Source organism: Peromyscus maniculatus, chromosome 2, assembly GCF_049852395.1.
Source record: "Peromyscus maniculatus bairdii isolate BWxNUB_F1_BW_parent chromosome 2, HU_Pman_BW_mat_3.1, whole genome shotgun sequence".
In the NCBI taxonomy this organism is placed as follows: domain Eukaryota; kingdom Metazoa; phylum Chordata; class Mammalia; order Rodentia; family Cricetidae; genus Peromyscus; species Peromyscus maniculatus.
Genome location: NC_134853.1, coordinates 65,130,030 through 65,155,038, shown reverse-complemented (window position 1 = coordinate 65,155,038; position 25,009 = coordinate 65,130,030). Strand labels below are relative to the sequence as shown.

General features: G+C 45.5%; 1 protein-coding gene across 1 annotated transcript in view; it reads right to left on the bottom strand.

The window, feature by feature from the left end:
* The window catches only part of Aco1 (aconitase 1), a 64,409-nt gene extending 40,058 nt beyond the window's left edge, over nt 1–24,351 (bottom strand). Inside the window, exons 1-3 of the mRNA XM_006975323.4 lie at nt 24,188–24,351; nt 2,482–2,600; nt 1,483–1,651 (exon numbers count right to left, since the gene is read on the bottom strand). Coding sequence (XP_006975385.2) covers nt 1,483–1,651; nt 2,482–2,578 — 266 coding nt within the window. The 5' untranslated portion in view covers nt 2,579–2,600; nt 24,188–24,351. The remainder of the gene's footprint in view (nt 1–1,482; nt 1,652–2,481; nt 2,601–24,187) is intronic.
* Nucleotides 24,352–25,009: the final 658 nt, after the last annotated feature.

The window sequence follows — 25,009 nt, the reverse complement described above, 5'->3', positions numbered from 1 at the left end:
AAAAGTGTTTAAGTCCTCACTAGCCAAAGTGAAGCAAGTTAAAATTACCCTGGGCTTCCATTTCACTCCAGCCAGACTGGAAGTCATTAAGAAAAAGAATGACTATATATTGAAAACATGGACAAAAGGGAACTGTGGACACTGGGTGGGAATGTGAATTAGTCCATCCACAATGGTAGTCAGTCCAGGGGTTCCTTTAAAAATGGAATGATTTTTAGATGTCCCATACAACCCAGCTCTGCCCTCCTGGTATTTACTCAAAGGCTCCAAGTCAACACGTCACAGAGACGCTGCACTTCAGTGTCCCAGCAGCTAAGTTATGCGAGCAACCAGATGTCTGAGAAAGAGCAGTGGATGAGAGCAGTAGTACACCACACAGTACCCATGTTTTCAAACCTGAAGTACACAATTAAATCGTGTGCAGGAAAATGAACACTACTGGAGATACTCTATGGAGTGAACTACGCCAGTCAGAAAGACAAATATCTGCGCTCTCTCATTTGTGGTTCCTAAATCTTATGTAGGTATATAAAGTTGTCTATGTGTAAATCACATGAAAGTAGATGTGAGGCTATTTAGGAGAGCAAAGGGATTACAGGACAGGGAGGGAAGAGAAAAGGGGCCATGGGAGGTATGGGGACAATATGCTTAATGGCCAGTACCTAGGCCAAAACCCCCCCACGTAACAATGTACCATATGTAAGGGTCGCACACAATTGAAAAGGAACAAAGTAGTAGTTAGAATTCAGGAAAATGGGCCGTCAATCAGATTTATACTGAGTCAGTCCTTCTCTCTTTAAAATACAAAATCTGGGGACTGGAGGGACGGCTCAGCAGTTAAGAGCACTGGCTGCTCTTCCAGATTTCAGTTCCTACATGGCAGCTCACACCTGTCTATAAGCCCACTTCCAGGGCTCTTGATACCCTCACACAGACATATATGCAGGCAAAACACCAATGATTGTAAAAAATATATATAAAAATAAATAATATGGTGATTTTCTTTTACATAAAGAAACTGGGTCCACTAAAGGAATCAGAATAACATCATTGCCAAATGAGAAGATTATGTCTGAGCAATTGTGCCGTCACTGGCAGCTGGAATTCCAGCATCAGTAGCAGGCTGCAGCCGAGGGTGGTAAGGCAGTGCCTCTTCTCTCCTCAAAGACAGCGCATCTGTGTGCAGGCACAACAGCCCGGAACTGGACCCTGCACGAAACTCCCCACACAGCTCTCCTGCATGCTCTCTTCTACCACCCCAGTGTGCTCGGCCCGGGGCCTCAGTTCTGAGGCTGGACGCCCCTGTCACTGGAGAGGTGGGATGACTGCTGGAGACTCAGCAGTCTGCACTTGTTCCAGGGGTTAGGGCCTCTGGCTTTCCTTTTGTCTCCCGGACACTGAGAGACAACGTTTTTGTTAAGTAAAGACTTTCTGGAGAGGCTGACGAGGGGGCGGAGGTGAGGGAAGTGGAGGCAGGCTCACGTAAAGTCTTGCAGGATGACGCGAGCCGGTCTAAACGGCACTTCTATGTTCTTATGCTGCATGACACTCCAGTTCAGAATGTTTTCAATGTCATGTCTCTTCACCAAAAACTCATCACAGTTCCGGACGGCTGCCTCCAGGAGAACTCTGATAGAAAACGGCAGGCGTCCTAGGAGTAGAGATAGAAAGCATTAAAATGAAAACTACAGGGCACCTTTTGTTCAGAGCTCTCTTTAAAGCCAATCTTTCGATAAACTTTATACAAGACATCGGATTATTCTTGCAACAGGGGAAGAGGGTAAAGTGATTGACAAGTTTAGGGCTGGAGAGATAGCTTAGTGGTTAAGAGCACTCTTCCAGAGGACCCAGGTTCAATTCTCCAGCACCCACGTGGCAGCTCACAACTGTCTGTAACTCTAGTTTCAGGGACCTGGCACCCATGGCAAAACACCAATGCACGTAAAATAAAAACAAATAAATAAATTTTTAAAAAGTGATTGACAAGTTTAAAATGGAAAATGGTGAAGACTATGTACAGGGAATGGATTTAAGAGACATTCAGTAATTGAAAATACTCAAAGACTAGGCTAAAACAATTCCCCGTTTACTTATTTATTTAAATGATTGCTTACTTTGAGTTCAGTAACACAAAGAAAAGTTCCCATTAAGTCATCACAGTTCACCATCAGTCTAGACTTTGTGTGGTATACAACAAGCAATATGAATTTTTATAGATACACAGAATAATATTTCTTGAGAAACTAATGCTCAAGAAGAGAGAAAATGACCCATTTACAATTAAACAAATAAACATTCAATAAGATGTTTATTTGAAAAAGTGTATGTGTGTGTGTGTGTTTGTCTGTTTAACCCACATTCACTCATTGTCTCCTCTGATCTCTTCCAACCCCCCCAAAGGCCAATTAGTTGCATAATCAATTATACAAACGTGAGACCAGTTGCTAACAGAGCAATTACATCATAGAGTGATGCACTCACCATATCTTGAGTCTTCCAATTTATTCAAATTGAAGAATCTCTTTCCTGGTTGTGCAGGGTCCAAGGGCTCAGCAAGGTGTGCAAATGGGTTCTTCATGATGATTGATGGTCACGTGTCCCTGATAAACAAAATAATTGGGAGGGATTAAGGGGAGAGTGAATATGATCAAAATATATTTTATTCATATATGAAATACTTATGACTTAATAAAAATTAAATTTTAAAATAGAAGATAATCTAATTTTTATTTTGGAAGCTGGGCTCTTTGTAGAAATGATGGCACACACTTACATAAATAAATCACTTATTAACTTTTCAAAGAGTGACAGTCTCAAAGTGTGTTTCTTGTGAGGCTACCATGTCTGAAAGCCAGCTTTGGCTTCTCCAAACAGCAAACGGTCCAAGTAGCTTCTCTCTTACTTCGACACCTTCCAACTCTTCCACAAACTTCGTGTAGGAAAAGGGGAAACGAAAGATGCATCTCACAGAAAGTCTTGGCCATATGAGCAGACCTTGAAGCTGGACTCATCTTTCAGTAGACGCCAGAAGGGCACACAGGTGAGTTCATGCTTCATATCAATCTTGTGATCCTTCTGCCTCTGTCTCAGGACAGCCACTACAGCTGGTGGAACTCTATCAAGCTTCAACTGTGGAAGTAGGGATTGGAGAGCCTGTTTTCTGAAACTGTCCTATGTGTTTCTATTCGGAAATCTCTGCAGCATTTTAATAAACTTGAATCCCACAGTTAGACGCCTTCCTGCTTTGCTCTGGCATCTGATGGTAAACAGTGTGCTGACAGGGGCGAACCCTCTCTTGCTCCCGCTATCTTTGGGGCTTCAGGTCAGGCTCCAACTCCCCACATGTGTTTGTGGGACCAGCTACCCCATCTCAGGAAGACACTATTCCCAGGTCCACCATACATATACATGGTGCTTTCATTCATCAACACAGCTGAGAGCAAAACACACTGAGGTGGGTCTCACCCTTCAATCAATCTAGCCTCCAATATTTTTTATTTTATTATATGTGTATGATGAACGCCCGCATGTATATTTATATACATATGTCCACCATGTGTGTCTGGTGCCAGAGTGGGTGTTTGATCCCCTGCAGTTGGAGTTGAGGCTGGCTGTGAGCTGCCATGTGGGTGCTGGGAACCAAATTTGGGTTCTCTGCAAGAATAGCAAGTAATCTTAACCTCTAAGCAATGTCTCCAGTCCCTCCCCAATATTTTTTTAACTTAAATGTAAAAGAGTGAGCATTTCCCCTGGTTCATCTCAAGGTTTATATGAGTAAATACTTTTTAATCAATACATTTCTAGAATGATCACTATGGCAGGATGGCATTACTGTACAGGATAGAACTGTTTGTGAGGATGCAAAGTGTGGTGTCTATAGACAGACGGTATCATTCTTCACTAGGGACACAAGAGCCCTTCTGTGCCGGGTTACCACAGGAGGAAGGCTCGGGTTTTATGTATCCTTTAGTATAATTTACATTTTAAACTGTGAGCACATACAAATTTTTAAAAAACTAGTTACAGATTTGAAGAGAAACAACTATGCACCTATCCAGAGTGCAGTACAGAACTAGTACGCAGAACCAAAAAAATCTTGAATTAAATTGACTGGAAACCTGTAACTCTTTGTGTACCCAGAGGATGCCATAAAGATAAGATTTCATATCTGAACTCATGTGACTAGGCACAACCAAAACACAGGTGTGCAAACAAATAGTGTCTAAGACTAGCTTTAGATTTATGCGTATAAAGGGCATATGAAGCATAAATTTCATATGGAGACTTCATTTCATAACTGAGAGATCTAATTGTGCACATGCAAATATTTCAAAAACCGAAATATTCTGAAAAGATATTTTGACACAGGGTCTCACTATGTAACCCTGGCTGGCCTGGTACTCGCTATGTAGCCAATGGTAGGTAGTTTTGCACTTACGCTAACAATCCTCCTTTTGACTCCTAGGTACTGGGACTACAAACTATGCACCACCCTGCCCAGGTATAATGTAAAATCTGGAACACTTCTGGTCTGAAGCATTTGATAACTGGCCTAGGTAGTCCCGGGAGAAGCTGTAAGAAGCACCAGTACGGCAGGGCCAAGGCACACTATCTTAGATTGGGTTTCTGTTGCTGTGACAAAACACTGAACAAATCCAGCGTGGGAGAAGAAAGAGTTCATTTCCTCTTACAACTCTGAGGTCACAATGCGTCATCCAGGGAGGTTAGTGCAGGAACCTGAAGGAAGGAATGGACAGACGGACGGACGTGGAGGACAAAGAGGAACACACGTGGCTTGCTCCCCATGGTGTGCTCAGCTTGCTCTTTATACAACCCAGGACCACCTGCCAAGGGATAGCATCGCCACAGCAGCCTGGGCCCTCCCACAACGGCGGGTTCTGTGCAATAGCCCTGGCTGTTCTGGAACTCACTCTGTAGCCCAGGCTGGCCTTGAACTCACAGAGACCACCCTTCTCTGCCTCCTGAGTGCTGGGATTAAAGGCGTGCGCCACCATCACCTGGCAACAGACTTGCATACAGGCCAATCTGATAGAGACATTTTCCTAATTAGGGTCCCTCTTCCCAGATGTGGTGGTTGAATGAGACTGTCCCCCAGAGGCTCAGATGCTTGAATACTTGGCCCCCAGTTGGTGGTACTGTTTGGGTAGGTTTAGGGGGTGTGGCCTTGCTGGAGAAAGTATGTCACTGTGGGAAAGCTTTGAGCTATAAAGCCACAGGTCATTCCCAGTCCCCCACAGCCACCTCTGCTTCCTGCTTATGGCTCAAGATGTAAGCTCTCAGCTTCCAGATCCAGCTGCCATGTCTCTAGACTGCCATCGTAGACTCTTATTCTTCTGGAGCCTTAAGCTCAAATAAACTTTTTTTGTCTTTAAGTTGATCTGGTTATGTGTTTTAGCAGATCATGAGAAAGTAACTAGTATACTAGCTAACTCTAGTTTATATGAAGCTGACAAAAAAAACGAGTGTGCACACCAAGGTACCTGTACAAGAAGAGCAGGCCGCACAGGGGGAGAGTGGCTTTAGTGTTTGTTCTGGTTTGCTCTTTCCGACAGGGTCTCGCTGTGTATCCCTTGCTGCCTGGAACTTGCTATGTAGCTAAGACTGGCTTGAACGCACAGAGATAGATCTACCCGCCTCTGCCTAAGAGCTTGAGTTAAAGGAGACGGGCACCAGCATGCCCAGCCTTGTGGCTTTAGTTTAGTGAGGGTTCATGTGAGATGAAACATCACACACATGCAAGAGATTTGTTAGCAAGTCCTTGTAAGTGGGGAACCACCAAGTCTAAAAAAGCATCCAACCACCAAATTCTAAAACACCATCAAACCACCCAAGTCTAAAAAAACCATCAATACTCTTTTTTAACAAGAAACACAGAAACTTGTCTATGGGAGTAGGTTGCAGATCTCTGGGCCTGGAAAATGAGATCAATCAATTTGAAGAAGGTATCATTTACAGACACCACACTGCCACATCCTTTTGGATTTGTCATCTACGCTATAGGCCTCACGTTTAAATGTTTCACCCCAAACAGTAGCAACTGCAACGGTAAAGCTGTTGTTTTTCCTGCCTAGCAAAAAAAAGGATCAACAGAAGAGCATCTCCAGGGGCTGCAGCTGGAGGAAGTGCTGGAAACACTCAAAGGACTGAGCGCAATGGGTCACTCATGTCTTCAGATGGTCATAAGTTCTGAATCATTTCTGTTTCCATGTCAAGTCCTAAAGGTGCCGGGTACCAGGAACCAACCAAAAATTTATAATAAAATCAGCTGCTACAATTACCAATACCTACCACCATTCGGCGAGGACCAATCAGCTGATTTCCTTAGCACTGCTCTCAGATGCCCTGGGTGCAACACCAGTCCCCACAGGATTCCTGCTACTCCACCCACCCTTCCTAGTCAGGTCCTGTTTTAGGATGGATGCAGTGACAAATATGGCTCCTTCGGAGAGTGGTTTGTATGAAGAGCTTTTACTGCCGGCCTCCCTTTTTCTCTAGGAAGCTGGTAACTCTAATAGTATTACCGCCACAGAGCAAACCCCACTTGCAGACATCAGAGGGGAAAGGAAGCACTTCCTACCACTGAGGAGAAGCAGGGACCAAGCCGAGTGCCCCCAGCTTCTCAAACAGTGGGCTGCAGCTCTGTATGGGGTCATATAACTGCATGTGGGGGTCAGGAAAAATTTAATGCAGTCACCAAAAATGAACTCGGAATCCAATGCGTAATGAATCTGAGGTGTTTCTGGCAGTCTTCACCCATGCGGCACAGAGTGACTTCTCTGCAGCCTTGGCTCTGAGCACACATGGGCACTGTGTATGTGATTACATCATGCCACACCAACCAACGTTGCCCAGGACCTCAGCTCAGATTCAAGACTACTACTGTACATTATGAACTGCAGTCAAATCTTTCTGTTCTTATGGAAACATAGTGGCTGAATTACGGAAAACAAAGACTTTTCATGTTTTTTTTTTTTTTAACCATCATTCTTGTAAGTATTAAATTAGTATATCTGAGTTATATTGTATTAAAATGTTTGACTTTAAAAAGTGCATTGATTGCTAACTTGAATTTGATTAAAAAAAACAACCATTAAATGAATTTTGGATTAGGATTTCAAGAGTTTCTAACAGTGTCTGAAATATCCCTAAGCATGTGTTTACCATTTTATACTACGCATTTATGTGAAGCAGCATTTTCAGCATTGATGGTTAAAAAAAATCAGGATACCAATGAACTCTGATTCTGCAGGACCAAGTATTCAGCCAAGATTTAATTCTTCATATAAAACAAAACATGAGTATCCATCCCATTAGTGTGAAAATTTGCTTTTTTCTTTAATAGATACCAATATATATATATATGTATATATATATATAATTATAATTACTATACATAACATTTGGAGTCTACGCCTTTTTCTACACCTATACTTGAGGTCATGTAAAATCCCCCCAGCCAAAAGGGACCTGGAGGTAGGGATAGGTAAAGCAGCCCTTATACTGTCTTCTACAGTCCTGGCAAGAACGATGTCTGTGGCGCACATGGGCATTCCCATGTCACAGCTGTAGGAAAGCAGCTGAGGGATGGCACACCATAGTTACCATAGGAAAAGGCAGGATGAGGTTTGAACTCAGGCTGCTTCCACCTCCCAACTCCACTTTATGGTACTTGGACTCCTGCTGTGACAGTGATGCTGGCATGACCAGGCTACCATCTGCCCCAGCTGAAGACAGCTATCAGAAACCTTCGAGGACCAGCTCAGTAGTGAATGGTGGAGTTACTCTTTCTTCTGGCACCAATTCTGAGCCATGTCTTATTACATGTCCCTGCCCATCTTTACTGAGCCACGGGTCAAAAACAATAGTAACTGTGTTAGAGCAGCTAAAAACTGGTTTTGCTTAGAGGTTGGGAAATAATGCCTCTCCATAAGTCTGGAGGACTTAAGAATCCAGGAGCACTCCAAGGCTCCACCCACATTATCACTCTTGGTGCAAACCTCCTCGAGGCCTCAGTGATTTGGTAATTTCACAAGAAATCCCCAAGTGACCACATTTCAAGGAGGAAGCGAGGGAGAAGACCTTTGGCTTGGGAATAGGTCCAGATCTAGCTCAGACTCTAGGCATGGTCAATGCCTTCTAGGTCAGCCCTTTCCCTGGTCAAACGCTAACCCATTCCTAATCCTTAAGTATTACCATACTCTCACAATCTCCCAAACTGCCCCGAGATCTGCAGCTTTGTCCAGGAAGCTGACTAGCCGGCTAGGGGGCCCTACCTACTTTTGAGCAAACACAGGCCCCAGCTTTCTGCTTCTCTGTCTGTGTTCTCTCCCCCGTGACTTTGCTCCAGCCTCCCTTCTCGGTTTGATCTAGCTAATCTGCATATAGTAACATTCTAAAGCAGGAATGGACCCAGACTGTGAACTGTGGATTTGGGGGCAAGACCAGCACATTATTCTAGTTTCTTCTGTTGGTAAAGTGGGAAGAGCCAGCACACAAGGCAGTAGGTTTAGGCTGCTGCCTTTTCCATTTCACAGAATGGGATGGTATTAGAGGCAAGAGGAAAAGCAAACAATTAAAAAGGTGAAAAGGAAAAAAAAAAAAACTTTATAACGCTATCTTAGGAATGAAGCTACAGCAATCATTTAGGGCCTGTCCTCCTTGGAGGCTTAGCTGAATCCTTGGGACTGTGGAACACTCACCTCTAGCTACTTAAGACAACAGAAAGCTCTAAGAGTTCTTCTACAACAGGATTGTATAAAGGGGTGCTTGCACTAAGTGGGAAACCTTCCCTGTACCTACGTTCTGAAAGTAAAGATAATTGTCTGGTAGGATGGTGGTTCAAAGCTAACCTACTGTGAAGTGATGACTGCATGAACCGAACCTCAGGATTCTCACAGTTCACTCTGCACAGGACAGGAGTGTACAAACACCGAGTTTTTAGAGGAAATCACAAAACAAACAAACAAAAACCTAAACACCAGGCACAAGGAGCTGAATCTGACTGAGGTAGATACCTAAGGGGGAGCCATGCAGGTGAGGAGTTCTGAGTCTGGGCTCCACAGTCTTGCTGGTAACTGTCCTCTGGTCTCAGTGCAGGATATGTGTGGGGATCTGGAGCTTTGCCTCGTGCATATCCAGCATGGGTTAACCTCCATCACACCCTAGGCACACCTTGGTTATTCGCACACATTGCCAAACAATGCTGCACCTTTGTACACAGAGCTCTAGCAGGCCCCTAATCTACTTAATAAATTGTTGGCTCTGAGTTTCTAGAAGCAGGGCAGCTAGGTGAAAGGATCTGTATGTCTCTACTTTTCCCCAGGCACTCAGGAAAGGCTATATTAGTGTAATGATCCTTCTCCGGAGCAGTGAATGGAGCTGCACAAACCAGGCAAGATAGTTTGTTCTTACATTTTACCACGTTGAGAGAAAAACAGGCAATCTTTACATTTCCTTAACAGCTAGTAAAGTTGAGTATTTCCTATTTGTCTGTTCTATGTGTGAATTTCTTCATTTGTAAACTGCTTATTCAGGCTGGGCGTGGTGGTGCGTGCCTTTAATCCCAGCACTTGGGAAGCAGAGGCAGGTAGATCCCTGTGAGTTTGAGGGCAGCCTGGTCTACAAAGTGAGTTCCAGGACAGCCAGGGCTACACACAGAGAAATCTTGCCCCGAAAAACCAAATGTAAATATAAATAAATAAATAAATAAATAAATAAATAAATAAATAATAAATAAATAAATAAATAATTCTAGCTGCTTATCTGCCAGTAAGGCCAAACTGAGTGACAAACTGAGGTTCGGTGACCAAATGCTCTCATCTCCAAGGAATGTGAGATACTAATGTGGGCAAGAGTCGGTTCTGCAACCTCAGAGAGAATGGGACTGCTCTTGCTCTCTCTCTCTGGCCTTGAGACCCAAGCTCTGTTAGATTTCCCCGGACATAAATGAAGCTCTAAAATGTGTTGCACAACTGACTCTGTGCTTGAAAACCCGAGAGCCTCACCGCCTAGAGCAGGGTAAGAGGCTCACCAGGTTAAAATGTGGGCGAAATGCCCGTCTAGGCGAAGGTGCTGTGCTCTGCGCGGCCCCAGACTCAGCTTCCACATCCAAGCAGCACTCTTACAAGAGGGCTGTATGAGAAAGACCGAGGGCTGCTTGTGAACGGAGGCCAGAGCATCTCTCTTGCTTGAAAAGCATGCTGAAGCCGGGCGGTGGTGGCGCACGCCTTTAATCCCAGCACTTGGGAGGCAGAGGCAGGAGGATCTCTGTGAGTTCGAGGCCAGCCTGGGCTACCAAGTGAGTTCCAGGAAAGGCGCAAAGCTACACAGAGAAACCCTGTCTTGAAAAACCAAAAAAAAAAAAAAAAAAAAAAAAAAAGAAAAGCATGCTGAGCCCTACTCTAGGGAGCATAAGTGCCAGAGGGTGCCTGCCTGCCGATTTTGTCCACCAAAGGCATATTTGTTTGGAACAGGTGATAAATGAGCTAACTGCCAGTGGTCAGGGTTAAAAAAAGAAAAAGCTGCCTCTTCTCGCTCTGACTCCAGCCTCCAGATTAATGAGGCCTATGTTATACGTCACTATCAGAGCTGAATCCTGTCAAGCTGCCTCACGTTTAAACAGGCCCTGCAGTCAACACTGCACTTGTACCCTTACAGGAAGAAGCAGAGGGGTGGTCCTGCCTCACAGAACCCCCACAGCACAGGGTGAGGGCAGAGTTTGGGGCTTTGGAGTTTGTTTGGGGCAGTGCGATCACTTCCTGGGAACTGCGTGTTCTGTCCAAGCCTGAGAGGGCAGGAATCACCCCTCTGGGGTCTGAAGCACAGACAGCGTACCTGAGGGATTGCTCACTTGGGACTTCCAGAGGAAAACAAGAGCAGATTACAGATTACTAACATCTGTGTGATGACAGGAAGCGGCTTCCTCAGCATGTCTCGCTGTGTGGCTCCTCTCTTCCTAACCCTTTCTAAACGCATACAGCCTGCATGTTCACAGCTCTCAACTCCAAGGTCAGAGTCACAATGCTTAGGGCTTGCTTCAGTTCACTGGACAGACAGCCATGATGCTGCTTCTTCTTCTTTCTATTTAAAGAGAGATGATTGGTCCTATTCCCAAACTGATGGTTCTGCTACTTATAAACAACTTTTTGTTGTTGTTGTTGTTAAAAGGAAGATTCCAAGGATGTCTATGTAAGAATTAGCAGAGGTCAGATGTCTCCAAGAAGGCAAAATTATCATGGTTTGTCCCCGGCTCTTCCGCAAGCAAAGCACTAGAAAGCTTTGCTGTTCCACGTGCCGTGGGTGCCTGTGGGAAATGGATTTTGTGAGATGGCAACTCTGACCCTTCCAGCCATTTGTAAAAGTGCTTTCAACCAAATAAAAACCTCTTAACTTACAACTAAAAAAAGGGGTCTTGTAGGACATTTATAACTAAGTAACTTAGAAAAAGAGGCCAACACAATTGTCTTCTTGGGAGAGAATAGAAGACCCCAGTGGAGCAGACAAGGTCTTGGAGAAAGCAATGGCTCCATAACAACAATCAGCTCTGAGGCAGGGCCGATGGCTCAGCGGTTAAGAGCACTGACTGCTCTTCCAGAGGTCCCGAGTTTGAGTCCCAGCAACCTCATCTCACAACCACCTGGAACTCCAGCTCCAGCTGACCCAATGCTCACTTCTGGTCTCTGCAGGCAATGTACACATTTGCACACCAACACACACACACACACACACACACACACACACACACACACACACTTAAAAATAAATCTTGAAAAAAAAATACTGGGTGTAGTGGTGCACACCTTTAATGTCAGCACTTGGAATGCAGAGGCAAGTGGATCTATATGAGTTCAAGACTGGCCTAATCTACACAGTGAGTTCCAGGACAGTCAAAGCTACATAGTGAGACCCTGTCCCTAAAAAAACCAACCAACCACCACCAACAAAACAGTCACCAGCTCCGGTAGCACCTTTCTCCTGAGCACTAACTATATGCTAGGTGCAGGGCGGCCAGAGAGGTGAAAGCATCCCTCTCAGAAAGCCTGCTCCACCCCCTTGCTTCTTGCTACATTCCGAAGTTAGTGCTCTATTTCCTCCAGTCTTCTGGCCTATTCTAGATACCTGACCAGATTGAGCCGTATATTTCTAGACTTCTCAGTAGATGTTAAAGAATTAGTTTTTATTTAGGTAGCTAACATTCCTGTGTTTCGCTTTCACATAAAATGCATAAAATAAGGTAGACTGCAGATCTAAAATAAGGTTGGCCAATAGGCTAAAAAGTAATCTCTAAGGAAAAAAAAACCAATTTCTGACTTGTGCATTCAGTGGATACTTCTTTTAATTATCTATTGCATGTCAGGGACTATTGCAGGTCCCAGGCAGACACCAGCGAAGAGACAGAGACAAAGCTCCCACCCTTATAGACCAGTACACACACAGACTGAACAAGTAAACAAGTGCACAAACAGAATGCGGGGTGGGGACCTGTTCTTGGTAGAGTAAAGCAAGGGCGGTAGGCAGCTCAGACAGAGGCAATGGAAGGAGGCTCAGGTGACCCAAGACTCCACGGAAGCCACGCAAGCAGAGAATTGAAGGCACAGCTTCTACATGCAATTCCCAGTTCAAGGTATGAGCAGTCTGCAAGAGGGTGAGAGCCCATGCAAAGGCCCTGTGAGAGGCCTCTGGTGGGGTGAGGGAACAGCATGGAGGCCATGGTGATCGAGGACAGAAGGAAGGCACAGAAGCTGGGACTGTGGCGGCGGCGGCGGCGGCGGCGGCGGCGGCGGTGGTGGGGCTACTTGAGGGTTTCCAGCCATTGCAAGGGTTTTGATAAAGACTTCACATTCCCGGCTGGCTACCTGGTTTAAATTATAGGCTTTCAACATAAGACTTCTTTAAAATTTGATGAGACACGAACTCAGTAAGAAAATATTAGATTATAATTAAGATGTGGCTATTTCCTAAATTGAACCTAAGTTCATTACTAAGTAACTCTGGAAATTCTTGGGACACATCACAGAAATGATCGTGTCTTACTTAGCAGATGTGCACAGGCTCACAAATAGGGTCAGGATTTGGAGGACAGGGACAAGCCACAGCAGTGCCTGACAAGCTCTCTCCTTTTGAGGGCTTCCCAATCCTGGAGGGAGCAGTGTTCATGCCCGGATCTCAAAGACATAGAATATAAATTAACCCAATTAATGTATTTTAAGTTAGTTGAAGCAAATCAAGACAACCGAAGACTCATTTTTCCTTTCAGTATCACTGGGTGGTACTAACAGTTTCTTTCACAACATGTTGCTGAATTTCAGCATTTATAGATTCCTGAGACACCTAGGAACAACAGCCACCTGGGACGTAGACCACTCATCCACAAAGTAGAGACTCTGAGGCAGAGCTCCTCAGGTTCTAGACAGCCTGCCTCATCCTCTGCTCGGGAAGGTCACCTTCAATCCCTCTGGGTATGTGGGTCTTCACCCTGTAGTTTCTGACGGTCATCAGTGGGCTTAGGAAGTGATGTCTGTAGAGACTCCAACCACGCTCTTCTGCATCTAAGTCGTGTGTGTGTGTGTGTGTGTGTGTGTGTGTGTGTGTGTGTGTGTGTGTGAGAGAGAGAGAGAGAGAGAGAGAGAGAGCAGAGAGAAAGAGAGAGCATGAGTGTACGTGTGTTGTTTTGTTTTTTTTTTAGACAGGGTCTTGATACACAGCCCAGGCTGGCCTTTCACTCTCAATCCTCTTGCCTCAGCTTCCCAAATGCTAGAATTTGAGCACCCCTGCCACCATGCCTGGCTTGCAGGTACGTTTTGAGGAGAGCAGAGGAGAGCACGACATATAGCAGGACCAGCTGAGGCGCATTCTTTAAGAAACCTGAATTCCTCAAGCCCCTGAGTTTATGTGGGGATGAACTTCTGACTTAAATTTTAGGATGAGAGAGGATGTCATCACAAAAGGCTGTATGTGCAGCCTTCAGCGATCTCCCAGGGCCACTTTTACCTTGGCATTCACCAGTTTTGGAGGCCCAAAGTGGTCTTGTCAGGGCCTCAGAACTGTCTGGACTCAGAGATGATGACTCATGCTAATGAAGTTCCCGGAAGCTCACTATCTATAAACCCCCATCTCAATGATTTTCCACGAGGCTTCTATCTCTTTGACCTTCGTATTCCTGCCCCAATGGCAGCATCACAGCGAGGGGGGTGGGTACCCTGAAGCCAGAGGCAGACATGTTGAGATAGGGACTGCCATGCAAAAGGTAGTCCCTCAGACTCTTGTTCCAGCTCAGTGAATCACATGTGGCATGGCTTACACACGACTCCCACTTCATTAGGTCAAAGATGTACTGTGGAATAACGTTTTTGAGCACTGTGAAGATGTGTCTTTGTGAAGGTGCCTTCTGATGGGTTTAATAAAGAGCTGATGGCCAATAGCTAGGCAGCAAGAGGTTAGGCAGGACTTCCAGGGAGAGAGAGAAGAGATGAATCTAAGCAGGAGAGACATGCCAGAGGACACGAAGAGGAAACAGGAGGTGCAAGATGGAAGAGAGGTAAAAAGTCATGAAGCAAAATATAGGTTAATATAAATGGGTTAATTTAAGTTATAAGAGCTAGTGAGACAATCCTAAGCTATAGACTGAGCTTTCATAATTAATAAGTCTTCATGTCATTTTTTATGAGCTGGAGGCCCAAAGAAAATCTACCTTCAAAGATGTAACAAGTAATAGAGTGACATTAAATCTTGGTAACTGTGCCTCTTTGGACTATCAAAGGAACATCTAACCTGTGGCCTATGGGTCACATGTGTCTTAGGATAGCTACGAATGTGACCTAATACATTTGGAGGTAACGCCACCATATTACAACATCTCCTGGTATGGGGACGGAACTGACAGGATTCACTCACGCATTTGCTATTTACAGGGGTGAGGAAGTCCCCACCCTCAGCTAGTCCTGGACTCAAAAAGAGGCTGGTGAATAACCACAGCAGCCAGAAAAGAATCTCACGCCTCCCACACGGCGGCAGTGGGCACAAGGTGATGAAGAAGCATCTAGGCAGAGCACCTCATCCATCATGGGAAAAGGCTCCAAGGGACACCACCATGCACCTTCCCGAATCACACCAAAGTAGCAGACTGATGAGAGAACACACTGGCAGAGAAACACTGGACTTAAAGACATAAAAAAGTGGTGTCGTCCGAATCACAAGTCCTTCTGGGTGAGTGGAGTATGGGGCACAGGAGGGAAAACTAGGAGAAAGGGATGGTCAAGGTTGAGGTCGTGAGGGACCCCACTCAAATTTACCCTGGAGACAAGGGGCAATGTTCGAGGCTTTTAGGCAGCTCCTCTCGGCCATGACGCTAGACTGGTGTCAGGGAGGCAGGTGCTTTTACAGTCACCATGCTTGGAAATGGGGGCGGGGTTGGTGAGGAAGTACAGGAAAGAAAGATCTAGGTGAGTTAAAAGTAGACCAGGGCAGGCGAGGTGGACCGAGGGGTCTAAGGTTATTACTGTCCCTTTTTTGGTTGAAGCATCAGAGTCAGCTTGGTAGGCCAGGAGCCCAGGGACGGGTGGGGTCAGGACCCAAGCTGGGAAGAACAGTAACAGCATGAGGCATTAGAGACCAGAAGTGGCTGCCCCCCAAGGATGTGTGGGTCACCACTGCAGCACCAGGCACCTCACGAGTACTGACAAAATCTTTAAGGAACCTATGCACAAAGACACCACTCTCTTATTTTATAGGTGACAAGACAGTAAGGAGGGGTAGGTCACCTGCTGAGGCCTCTGGGTGGTAACCTAGCTAGGAGTTAAACTCAGCTACAGTCAACTCTCTCACACCCAGGGTGCAACCTCTCCGACAGGCAGAGTCATTTCACATACAAATATCCAAATGAATAGTGCGTAAAAAATGAAACTCGCAAATAATAACGCCACCAGCACTAGGGCAGCTGGTGCAGGCAACACCATCCTGAGTGCCAAGGCTGGAGAATGGAACAGGACTCTCACCTTCCTTACATCTCCAGGGTGCAGCTCTCAGACATGGCAGATTCTGGGCAGTTCTTGACCAAGTCTATTCCCTGCTCTCTTCTCAACCAAAGACTCAAACTAGTGAATCAATCACGTAAGAGGCCAACTTAGGGTGACGCACCTTCTTGAACCACGCCACAACCTGTAACCTGTTCTGTAATTCTATCACGGTCCCAGGAAGGACGAGGAGGTCAATGAATAATTAAGTGTTCCATACAAGTCACTTGGAGCAACGGTCCAAGGCAAGCCATACAAAGACAAGCTTGCCCCAGTTGCTCAAAGGTCGGGAGAGAATGAGAGAGAACCGGAAGAGAGACATTCACATACATCTGCAAACTCGTCAGAGTGCTTGGGTACACTCTCGACTGCCAAGTCGTCAGAGTGCTTAGGTAAACTCTTGACAGCAAAGTCTGGGAAACAGTCGGCTCAGAGAATGAGCTGCCGTTCTGTAGTTAAAATGCATTCAGAGGTAAGAACCGTTGCTGGGTCGCTCTGACACACAGGGCCCAGCAAGACGGTTTCATGTCCATGCAAGTTGGTAACCTTTAATCCCCGATTCTTTGGTTTCTGATCTGCACTTTAGTCCAACTGCCCCTTAGGGCTATAGACAAGAATTCTTTCTAGCTTGTTAAACCCCACTTTGTTTCTTCGCATGTTTAAGGTCACAATGCCTGTCTGTACATCTTTGCCCACATGGCAAGGGGTGCTGGGATAACTGAGTTAACACAGTTAGCACAGTGCATTCTGGGAGCCCTATGACATAAGAGAATTGATGAGATTGTTACCCCCTTACTTTATAGGGCTTGGTAGGCTAGAAAAGTAAAGTAGATTATTTCTCTTACTAAGGATTTAAATCTATACCTTAAAACACATTTATTAAGCAAAGTCAAGAAGCACTTTTATCAAGTAAAAGTGACCCCATAAGATGTATTTTTAGGTATTTTTCCTGGGGTGGGAAGAAGCATTGTAAGGTTGGATAGACTTAAAGGCTCCAGATATATGTTAAAAAATAAACAAAAAAACAAAAACTCCTAAAAACAAGCAAAGCAAATAACTGGTCCATCACAACTCTTTAAAACTTTCAAAACTCTATGCAGATAAGGGAAACTTTACTTAGCCATGGGCAATGTACAAAAATGTATCTTTTATACTCATTGTTTCCCTCCAGTGATTCTTTCTAAAAATATTTATTTATTTATTTACTTACTTACTTACTTACTTACTTACTTACTTACTTACTTATTTAGAAGACAGGGTTTCTCTGTGTAGCCCTGGCTGTCCTGGAACTCCCTCTGTAGACCAAGCTGGCCTTGAACTCAGAGCTCTGCCTGCCACTGCCTCCCGAGTGCTGGGATTAGACGCCTATGCTTCCAATGCACTGCAAGAATACTTTTATTTAATGCATATGAGTGGTTTTGCCCGCCTGTATGTATGTGCACCATTTGGGTGCCTGGTACAGGTGGAGAGGCCAGAAGAAAGCATTGGAACTGGAGTTACAGATGGTTGAGAGCTATTATGTGGGTGCTGGAAACAACCCAGTCCTTTAGAAGGTCAGCTTGTGCTCTTAAACCGCTGAGCCATCTCTCCAGCACTTCCAAGGAGTCTTATCAACTCAGTCTGGCATGTATTTCTTGAGGATCTTCTTTGTGGTAATTACTAGGTACCACAGGAGAAAGAGAGATAAAAAGACACGCCTCTTGTACAAGGATTACAACCTAAGAGAAAAGACTAACATACGTGCACGTTTAATTACAGTAAGATAAGGGGAAGAAGAAAGATCAGCAGACAAAAATAGCTACAACTGGGATTTGAGGAAGGCTTTAGGAAAGCCAGAGTGGACTAGGGCAGAGGGAGAGCAAAGGCAGACACCGGGAAATGCAAGCAGGGCTCAAGGAGTCCCAGAGGCTCCACCTGGCTCACACTAGGCAGTTTAAAGAGAGTAACAAACAGAGGGCAACAAAACACAACAGAGGCATGTGTGTTTTTCTCCTGTTGTTAATTTAAGTAGCTGAAAATGGAGATGACCACTCCCAGCAGAGGAAAAGGAAGAGGGGCGGGTGGAAGGGGCCATGGATGAAAACGAGACTGGCCAGCAGGCCATGTTCGGATCCTGCGATGCCAAGTCACTCTCTTCTCCATGCGCTGTGTGCCCCAAATTTCTTAATAAAATAGTTAAATACGAGAGAGCGAGTTAATGGGGGCGGGGGGCGGGGAGAGGCAGAGGCAGAGACAGGGGTGGGGGATGGAAGGGAGGGAAGAGAGGCTGATTGACAGGAAGATGGTCAGCTGATGGCACTAAACCTAGGAAGAACCTTCTAGGTTCTCAGTCAAGAGGACAAAGGGTCACAGAAGACTCCAGGGGGAAGTCCACACAGCACATGTGACTCCAGCTGTCGGTGGGCCTGCTTTTAGTTCCCCTGCCTGGCTCTCTTAGTTCCCCTTTTCCCACTGGGAAAAAGATTGCAAAGCTCTGCTGCCAGGCAGGCTGTCGGTAACTCAGCCTAAGAATGGAGCAACTCTGTCCTCAGTGTTTGTGTTAAACAAGTGCCGAGGTTGGTTTAATCATAAGCAAGTCGAGAGTCTGTGCTGGAAAGCACTGATAAGCAGGGTTGAGGAAAATCCAAAACCCAAGTTAACCACACGACTAAAAGAAAACCACTAAACACTGTGGTGAACCTAGTTTCTTTACCCAGGTGTGTGTGCGTGCACACACCCACTTGAACACACACACACACACACACACACACACACACACACACACACATGTATGCACATGCACACACTCACATTTTCCCTCCTCAGAAACAAAGAATCAAAGGTAAATAGTCTTTTGAGACCTTTTATTTTAAAAACCACACATCAGATTTTTGCAACACCAGTACAAGGGTTTGTATAAGGGCCCATCAAGGAATAGTTTGATTTTGGGACCTCTAACCTCTGGCAAGAGCTTAAGTCAAACACTAGAAATGAATAATGAAATGTTTTGATTTGAGAGGGTTTGCTCTAAATATTTCGAGTTAATATATACTAGTATTACAGATACTAGTTCAGAAACGTGATGTGACAATGTCACTTGATGTGGTGGTTTGAATAAGAATGACCCCCATAAGCTCATATATCTGAATGCTTGGTTATCAGGGAGTGGCACTATTTGAGAAGGATTAGGAGGTGTGGCCTTGATGGTGGAAGTGTATCACTGGGGTTGGGCTTTGAGGTTTCAAAAGCACAACCCAGGCCCACTGTCTCTATCTTCCTGCTGCCAGAGGATCTGATGTAGAACTCTCAGCTACTTCTCCGGCACCATGTCTGCCTGAGTGTCATCATGTTTCCTGCCATGATGATAACAGACTGAACCTCTGAAGCTGCCAAAACAGTGTCTTTTCACAAGAATAGATATGAGGGGGCAGGGGTTGCCGCTCTCTTACCAAAGAAATCACCCATCTCCCTTTAAAGGCATAGGTTGTTGGGATTTAGTTTTTCTTTTTAAGTTGCAAAAACAACATATAAAGAATGTTATAAGATAGATGAGTATCTAATACAAAAAAAAAAAAAAAAGGAAAAGGTTCCAGGCTTGGTTTTACATGACTCCACTACTCAGAAATGGCTCCTCTTAACAGTTTAGTGTATCTGTTTTACATTTCTGAGGCAACTTCAAATTCACAGGTGTGAGATCACATATGAATACAACTTATGTATGTATACAGGTAACAAATATGCATGTATCTACAGTATGTGTACAAATATGTACATATATATCACATATAATAATAGTTATAATATACACATGTATAAGGAAGATTTGTCCCTGCCCCTGAAGTGAGGGTAACTGTTAGAGACGATACTGTTTTGTGCCTACAGTCAAAATCCACACTGTATTAGAAGGCAGGTCCATCCATCCCAGTGTAAACCTGAGATACCTCCAAGGAGTTGGGAGTAAGGATTTCCACTTATTGTGCATGCCAGATGGTCCTTCTGTGAACAACCTATTTTGGATTTTTCTATGATTGATTCTAAGCCCTCTGTAGTTCCTACTTCCATATATATCCAACTTGGAGATTCTAGTCCCAGAATTCCTGAAGAATCTTCTTTTCTTATAAAGAAGGTATCTTTGAAACAGGGTTCCTCTTTATATTCTAGTACAAGGGTTTATAAACTATGGCCCAGCACCTGTTTTTTGTAAATAAAGTTTTATTTAAACACAGCCATGCTCTTTGCTTGTATATTGCCTGTGGCTGCATGGTTGTAATTTTTGCTGTCTGCTCCTTTGCACAAGAAATCTGCTGATTCATATTAGTATATTCTAAACACAGTTTTTTTTGTTTTTCTTCCATCAAACATTTTGAAAGACTTGAATAACACACCCCATACCCTGTATCTTTGCTCAGGCTAAGGGGTCTGGTTTTGCTTAAAAAAGAAAACAGAAAAGAAGCCAAACAAATCAAATGCACCTTGGCTCTGACAACAGTAGCAGCGTGCTGGCCAATGTTTAGCAATTTGTTCCCCAGGTAGAAAAAGCTCAGAATGGAGCGCTGGATGATTTCCACAGTGTAAATATTCTCATCATGGCCCATTTCAAGCTACAGAACTGTAACACTGCTGAACACAGAGTTGAGAAGACATAGGCACAAATGCTAGCATAAATCCCTTTCAGGAAACCATGGGTGCTTGGGACATCTACTAACACTAGCTTAACTGTGAAGACAGAGACACTAAGGTTCTGAGAGATCAAGCATCCTCTACAAGGCTAGTCTAAGAACTGACGTCAGGTTGGAAGGGATTCTCCCATCCAGACTCTAGCTGCCTCATGAAGAAGTATTTCCTCCTAAAAGGCAGAGCAGGCAAAACATGACAAAAGATATTTGCCAGGCACATGGTAATAAATATTGGTTTTAACTGTCATCTTCACTGTGTGGGCCTCTGGTTTCCTTCACATATGCTTCTGAAGCACACTTTACTGGGGGTATTTCTCGTCTGATAGGACCATGTTTCATGTATACATGCAGACAGGGAATTGTCTCAACTGACCAGTCGTTACCTATGCTCTTGACCCAAAGTCCCAGACAGGCCCCACATCATTTACACTTGTTAATTTCCCAAAGTCCAGAAGAATTGGAAATGAGTTAAACACCTTCTCAAGGGATAATTAAGGGAGGCTCCACCATCACAGTGGAGTCATAGGCAAAGAATACAAGTGCTCAGAGTTTAGATCCTAACCCTCCTCTCCCATCTGTGGGAACAACAACACATGCACAGATCATTTCCATCAGCCAAAGGGCTTAAATTGCTCCATCAAAACATGCTAGAGATGTCTTTCTGTATAAATAAAATGCTGATTGGCTAGTAGCCAGGCAGGAAGTATAGTATAGGCAGGACAAAGAGAGAAGAGAAGGCTGGGAACTGGAAGGCTGAGTCAGGAGTCGCCAGCCAGATGAAGCAAGACGTAAAAGTACAAGTAAGCCACAAGCCACGTGGCAACTTATAGATTAATAGAAATGGGTTAATTTAAGATGTAAGAGCTAGTCAATAGTTAGCCTGAGCTAATGGCCGAGCAATTTTAACTAATATGAGCCTTTGAGTGATTATTTTATAAGTGGGCTGCGGAACTGTGGAAGCCGGAGAGGGACTGGAGAAAACTCCAGCTACAAAAACACGACAGCCTCTTTGGGTAGAGGATAGAGAAGTTTGTTTGCTTTGATATATGTAATTGATAATATGTGTACAATTTGTATTTCAAATTTGTATAGACAGAACATAAACCAAAGGAAACAATCTAATAAAGGATCCCATCTACTACATAAACACGATGGACGATTGCTTTCTAGTGGGGGGGCAGAAAATATTGTTGTGGAATATTAATTTAAGATGTATTACATTTGTTTATGCTATGGAGTATTTGTTTAATGGTGGTACATTTGCTTGATTAAATAAAACTAACCTGGGTCAGGAGACTGAGTCAGCAACTAGCTGACAGGAAGTGGCAGGGAGGAAAAGGTATAGTTAGGGTTCTTAAGTGGGGGCTGGGCAGAAGGACACCCTGTTTTGGGGGGAGACGTGAGCTGAGAGAGAAGGTTAGCTACTTGCTATTCAGCCTCTCTGAGAGAGCAGGATTGCACCTCAACCTTTGAATCCTGAGTTCTATAGAGGGACAGAGATTTAGACGACGTTTCCTTCAGCAGCCCTGACAGAGCCGGGGCCTGAGGGAACAGAATTCCTGCCTGGCTTTGGCCAGTGCAGCCGAACTGCTCCTGGTAGCTGTGGAGTTGCGACTGCCGATTAGGACAGCAGTTGCTTAAGGGGCAGCTACTCAATTTAATGAAAAAACAACAGAGGACCACTCGTAGTGATAGCCAGGGAGGTGGAAGTGAAAGAATTCAAAGCCGGGAAAGCAAATCTCAACAAATTCAGGTCTAGACAGAAACTACAAACAGAACTGAACATGGGGAGGCAGGAGGTAGGAGCATGCCACTCTGATATTCTACTTATTTATTTGTTGTTTATTTATTTATTTTGGTTTTTGAGACAGGGTTTCTCTGTGTAGCCCTGGCTGTCCTGGAACTCGCTCTGTAGATCAGAGCTGCTCTGGTATGTTGCCTGTGGCTGCTTTCACACAGCAGCGTAAGAACTGCATGGTTGTAACATTTGTTGTCTGCTCCTTTACACAAGAAATTTGCTGGTCCACATTAGTATATTCTAAAGACAGTTTTTTGTTTTTCCTCTCTCAAACATTTTGGAAGACTTGAATAACACATCCCGTACCTAGTATCTGGCCTCTAAGTCACAGAGATCCTCCTGCCTCTACCTCCCGAGTGCTGGGATTAAAGGTGTGCGCCACCACCACTGCCGCCACCTGGCTCACCACCCTGATATTTTAGAAATGACCTCTCAACTACTTGGTAATCTTACACCAATCCCTATACATTTGGCATGGTCTCTCTATACACACTTCTCAGAACCCACAGATCCGGTTTGTCACATCAATCCTGCAATCCTGATGCTTACATGGGTCAACTCAGCAGGCACAAAAACAACCAAGGCACACATGAACATTACTGAGTTTGCAGAAGGCTGCAGCCACCATCAAGGGTGGGGATCTAGGACTTAGTTCCCAAGTGAGGTCAAGAGTGGTCGTGCGTATCAGAAAAGTTAACACTTAACACTCTCCATGGTGCTGGGTGGAAGGTTCATAAAAAAGGCAGCGAACCCAGTGAACTATGCCTCCCAAGCACACGCTACCTCAATAGTTCTAAAGTGTGGTGCAGAGAACACCGAGGTATCTGCGAGGTCAAAAACACTTCCAAACAACACGAAGATGTTACATTTTCCGGAATATATTTGAAAGTCTCCAGAAGCGACACCACATGTCATACTGCAACAGACTGAATGCAGAAGCAGATGTAAGAATCCACCTGTCAGCCGGCGGTGGTGGCGCGCTCCTTTAATACCAGCACTCTGGAGGCAGAGGCAGGTGGATCTATGAGTTCGAAGCCAGCCTGGTCTACAAAGCGAGCGAGTTCTAGGACTGTTACACAAAGAAACCCTGTCTTGGGGGGAAAATGCACCTTCTTCTAAGCAGAGATTTGCAGAAATGTAAAACAATGCCACTATTAATAACTTTGTTTTGTAAAATATAAGACTTTAGAAAATGTTATGTTAAATATAATTGGTCTATTCTGAATTATTGAGCATATTCTCTGTCTATAAGTTTTATTTATACACGGCAAATATCAATAGGTACAACCCACATAACAAAGGTTCCTTAAGCACGCAAACGGTCCTAAAGTCCAAAAGTTCAGCAACTTCTTAGAGGCTGGGTTTCTCAATCAGTCACCATGGGCTCTGAGCCCAACCGTTCCACTGAGGGGGTCTCTCGCCCTCATCCCACTTCCCATCGGCTCTAGTGGAGACTCCCTAATCTGCCCGCCACAGTCGCAGCCTGCTCTATCCCGTAGGCCAGGCCTGGCCTCACAGGCAAGGCGAGAACTCCCGGGGCGCCGAGAAGAGCCACTCCCAGTCCAAAGCGTCGCAGGCTGAGGAGCGGGCGGAGAGGTCACCCCAGGAGCGAGCTCCGCGGCCTCCCCCAGCTCGTCCCGTGTCCCCGCGGTCTGCAGCGTGTAAAGGCCTGCACGGACGCCCCGGAGGCGCGTGGTACTCACCGCTCACTATGGGGCTCCGCGAGCACACAGCCGGGTGCTACCAAGGACCCTGGCCGAACTCCGCGATCCTCCCGATGAGCGGTCCTCCCGACACTCCTAAAGCGAGGCGGGACGGTGAGTGAGCGGGCCGGAACCAGCTGCAGCAGGAGAGGGGCGGGGCCTGAGCCTCACTATGCCCAGAGGGGCGGAGCCTGAACACCTCCTCCATTCAGAAGCGGCGGGCCATCGTCGAGGGGCGGAGCCTGGACCCCCCACCCTTCGGAACCTTCAAGCCAAGGCAGAGGGGCGGAGTCGAGGACCTATCCCGCCCCAAGGGCCTGAACTTGATGCTGCGGCCAAGGGGCAGAGCCTGGGACGCCTCCTCTTTTCTTTCCAGAACCTGAAGGCAGGCCATGATCGAGGGGCAGGGCCTGGGATCTACCCCGCCCCGAGGGCGGGCCCTGGAGGCGGAGGCTGAATAGCGGAGCCTGGGCTCTCCAGGCCCAATTCTTAGATCGGGAGAATCTGGGCCCCAAGCTGGGGCAGAGCCTAGCATCTGCTTTGTCTGGACGGCCCTGGCGGGAGTGCCTGAAGCTGAAGGCCTAGGAGCTTTGGCCCTAGATCCCCCTCGGCTCCGCCCCATAGGCGGGAGAAACTAGACTTGGGCTGCGACCAGCATTGCTAGTGGCTCAGTCCCAGGAAGTGGATAGCTGACTTGTAGGCTTTCCCTTGCACCGGAGAAGGCTGTCTCTCATGTGGCGCAGAGGGTGATGTGTAACTGCCTGACTGGTGCAGGGAGTCCGAAGAAGACAGGCATCCTTTCCCACCTTTCTTTAAAAAGCT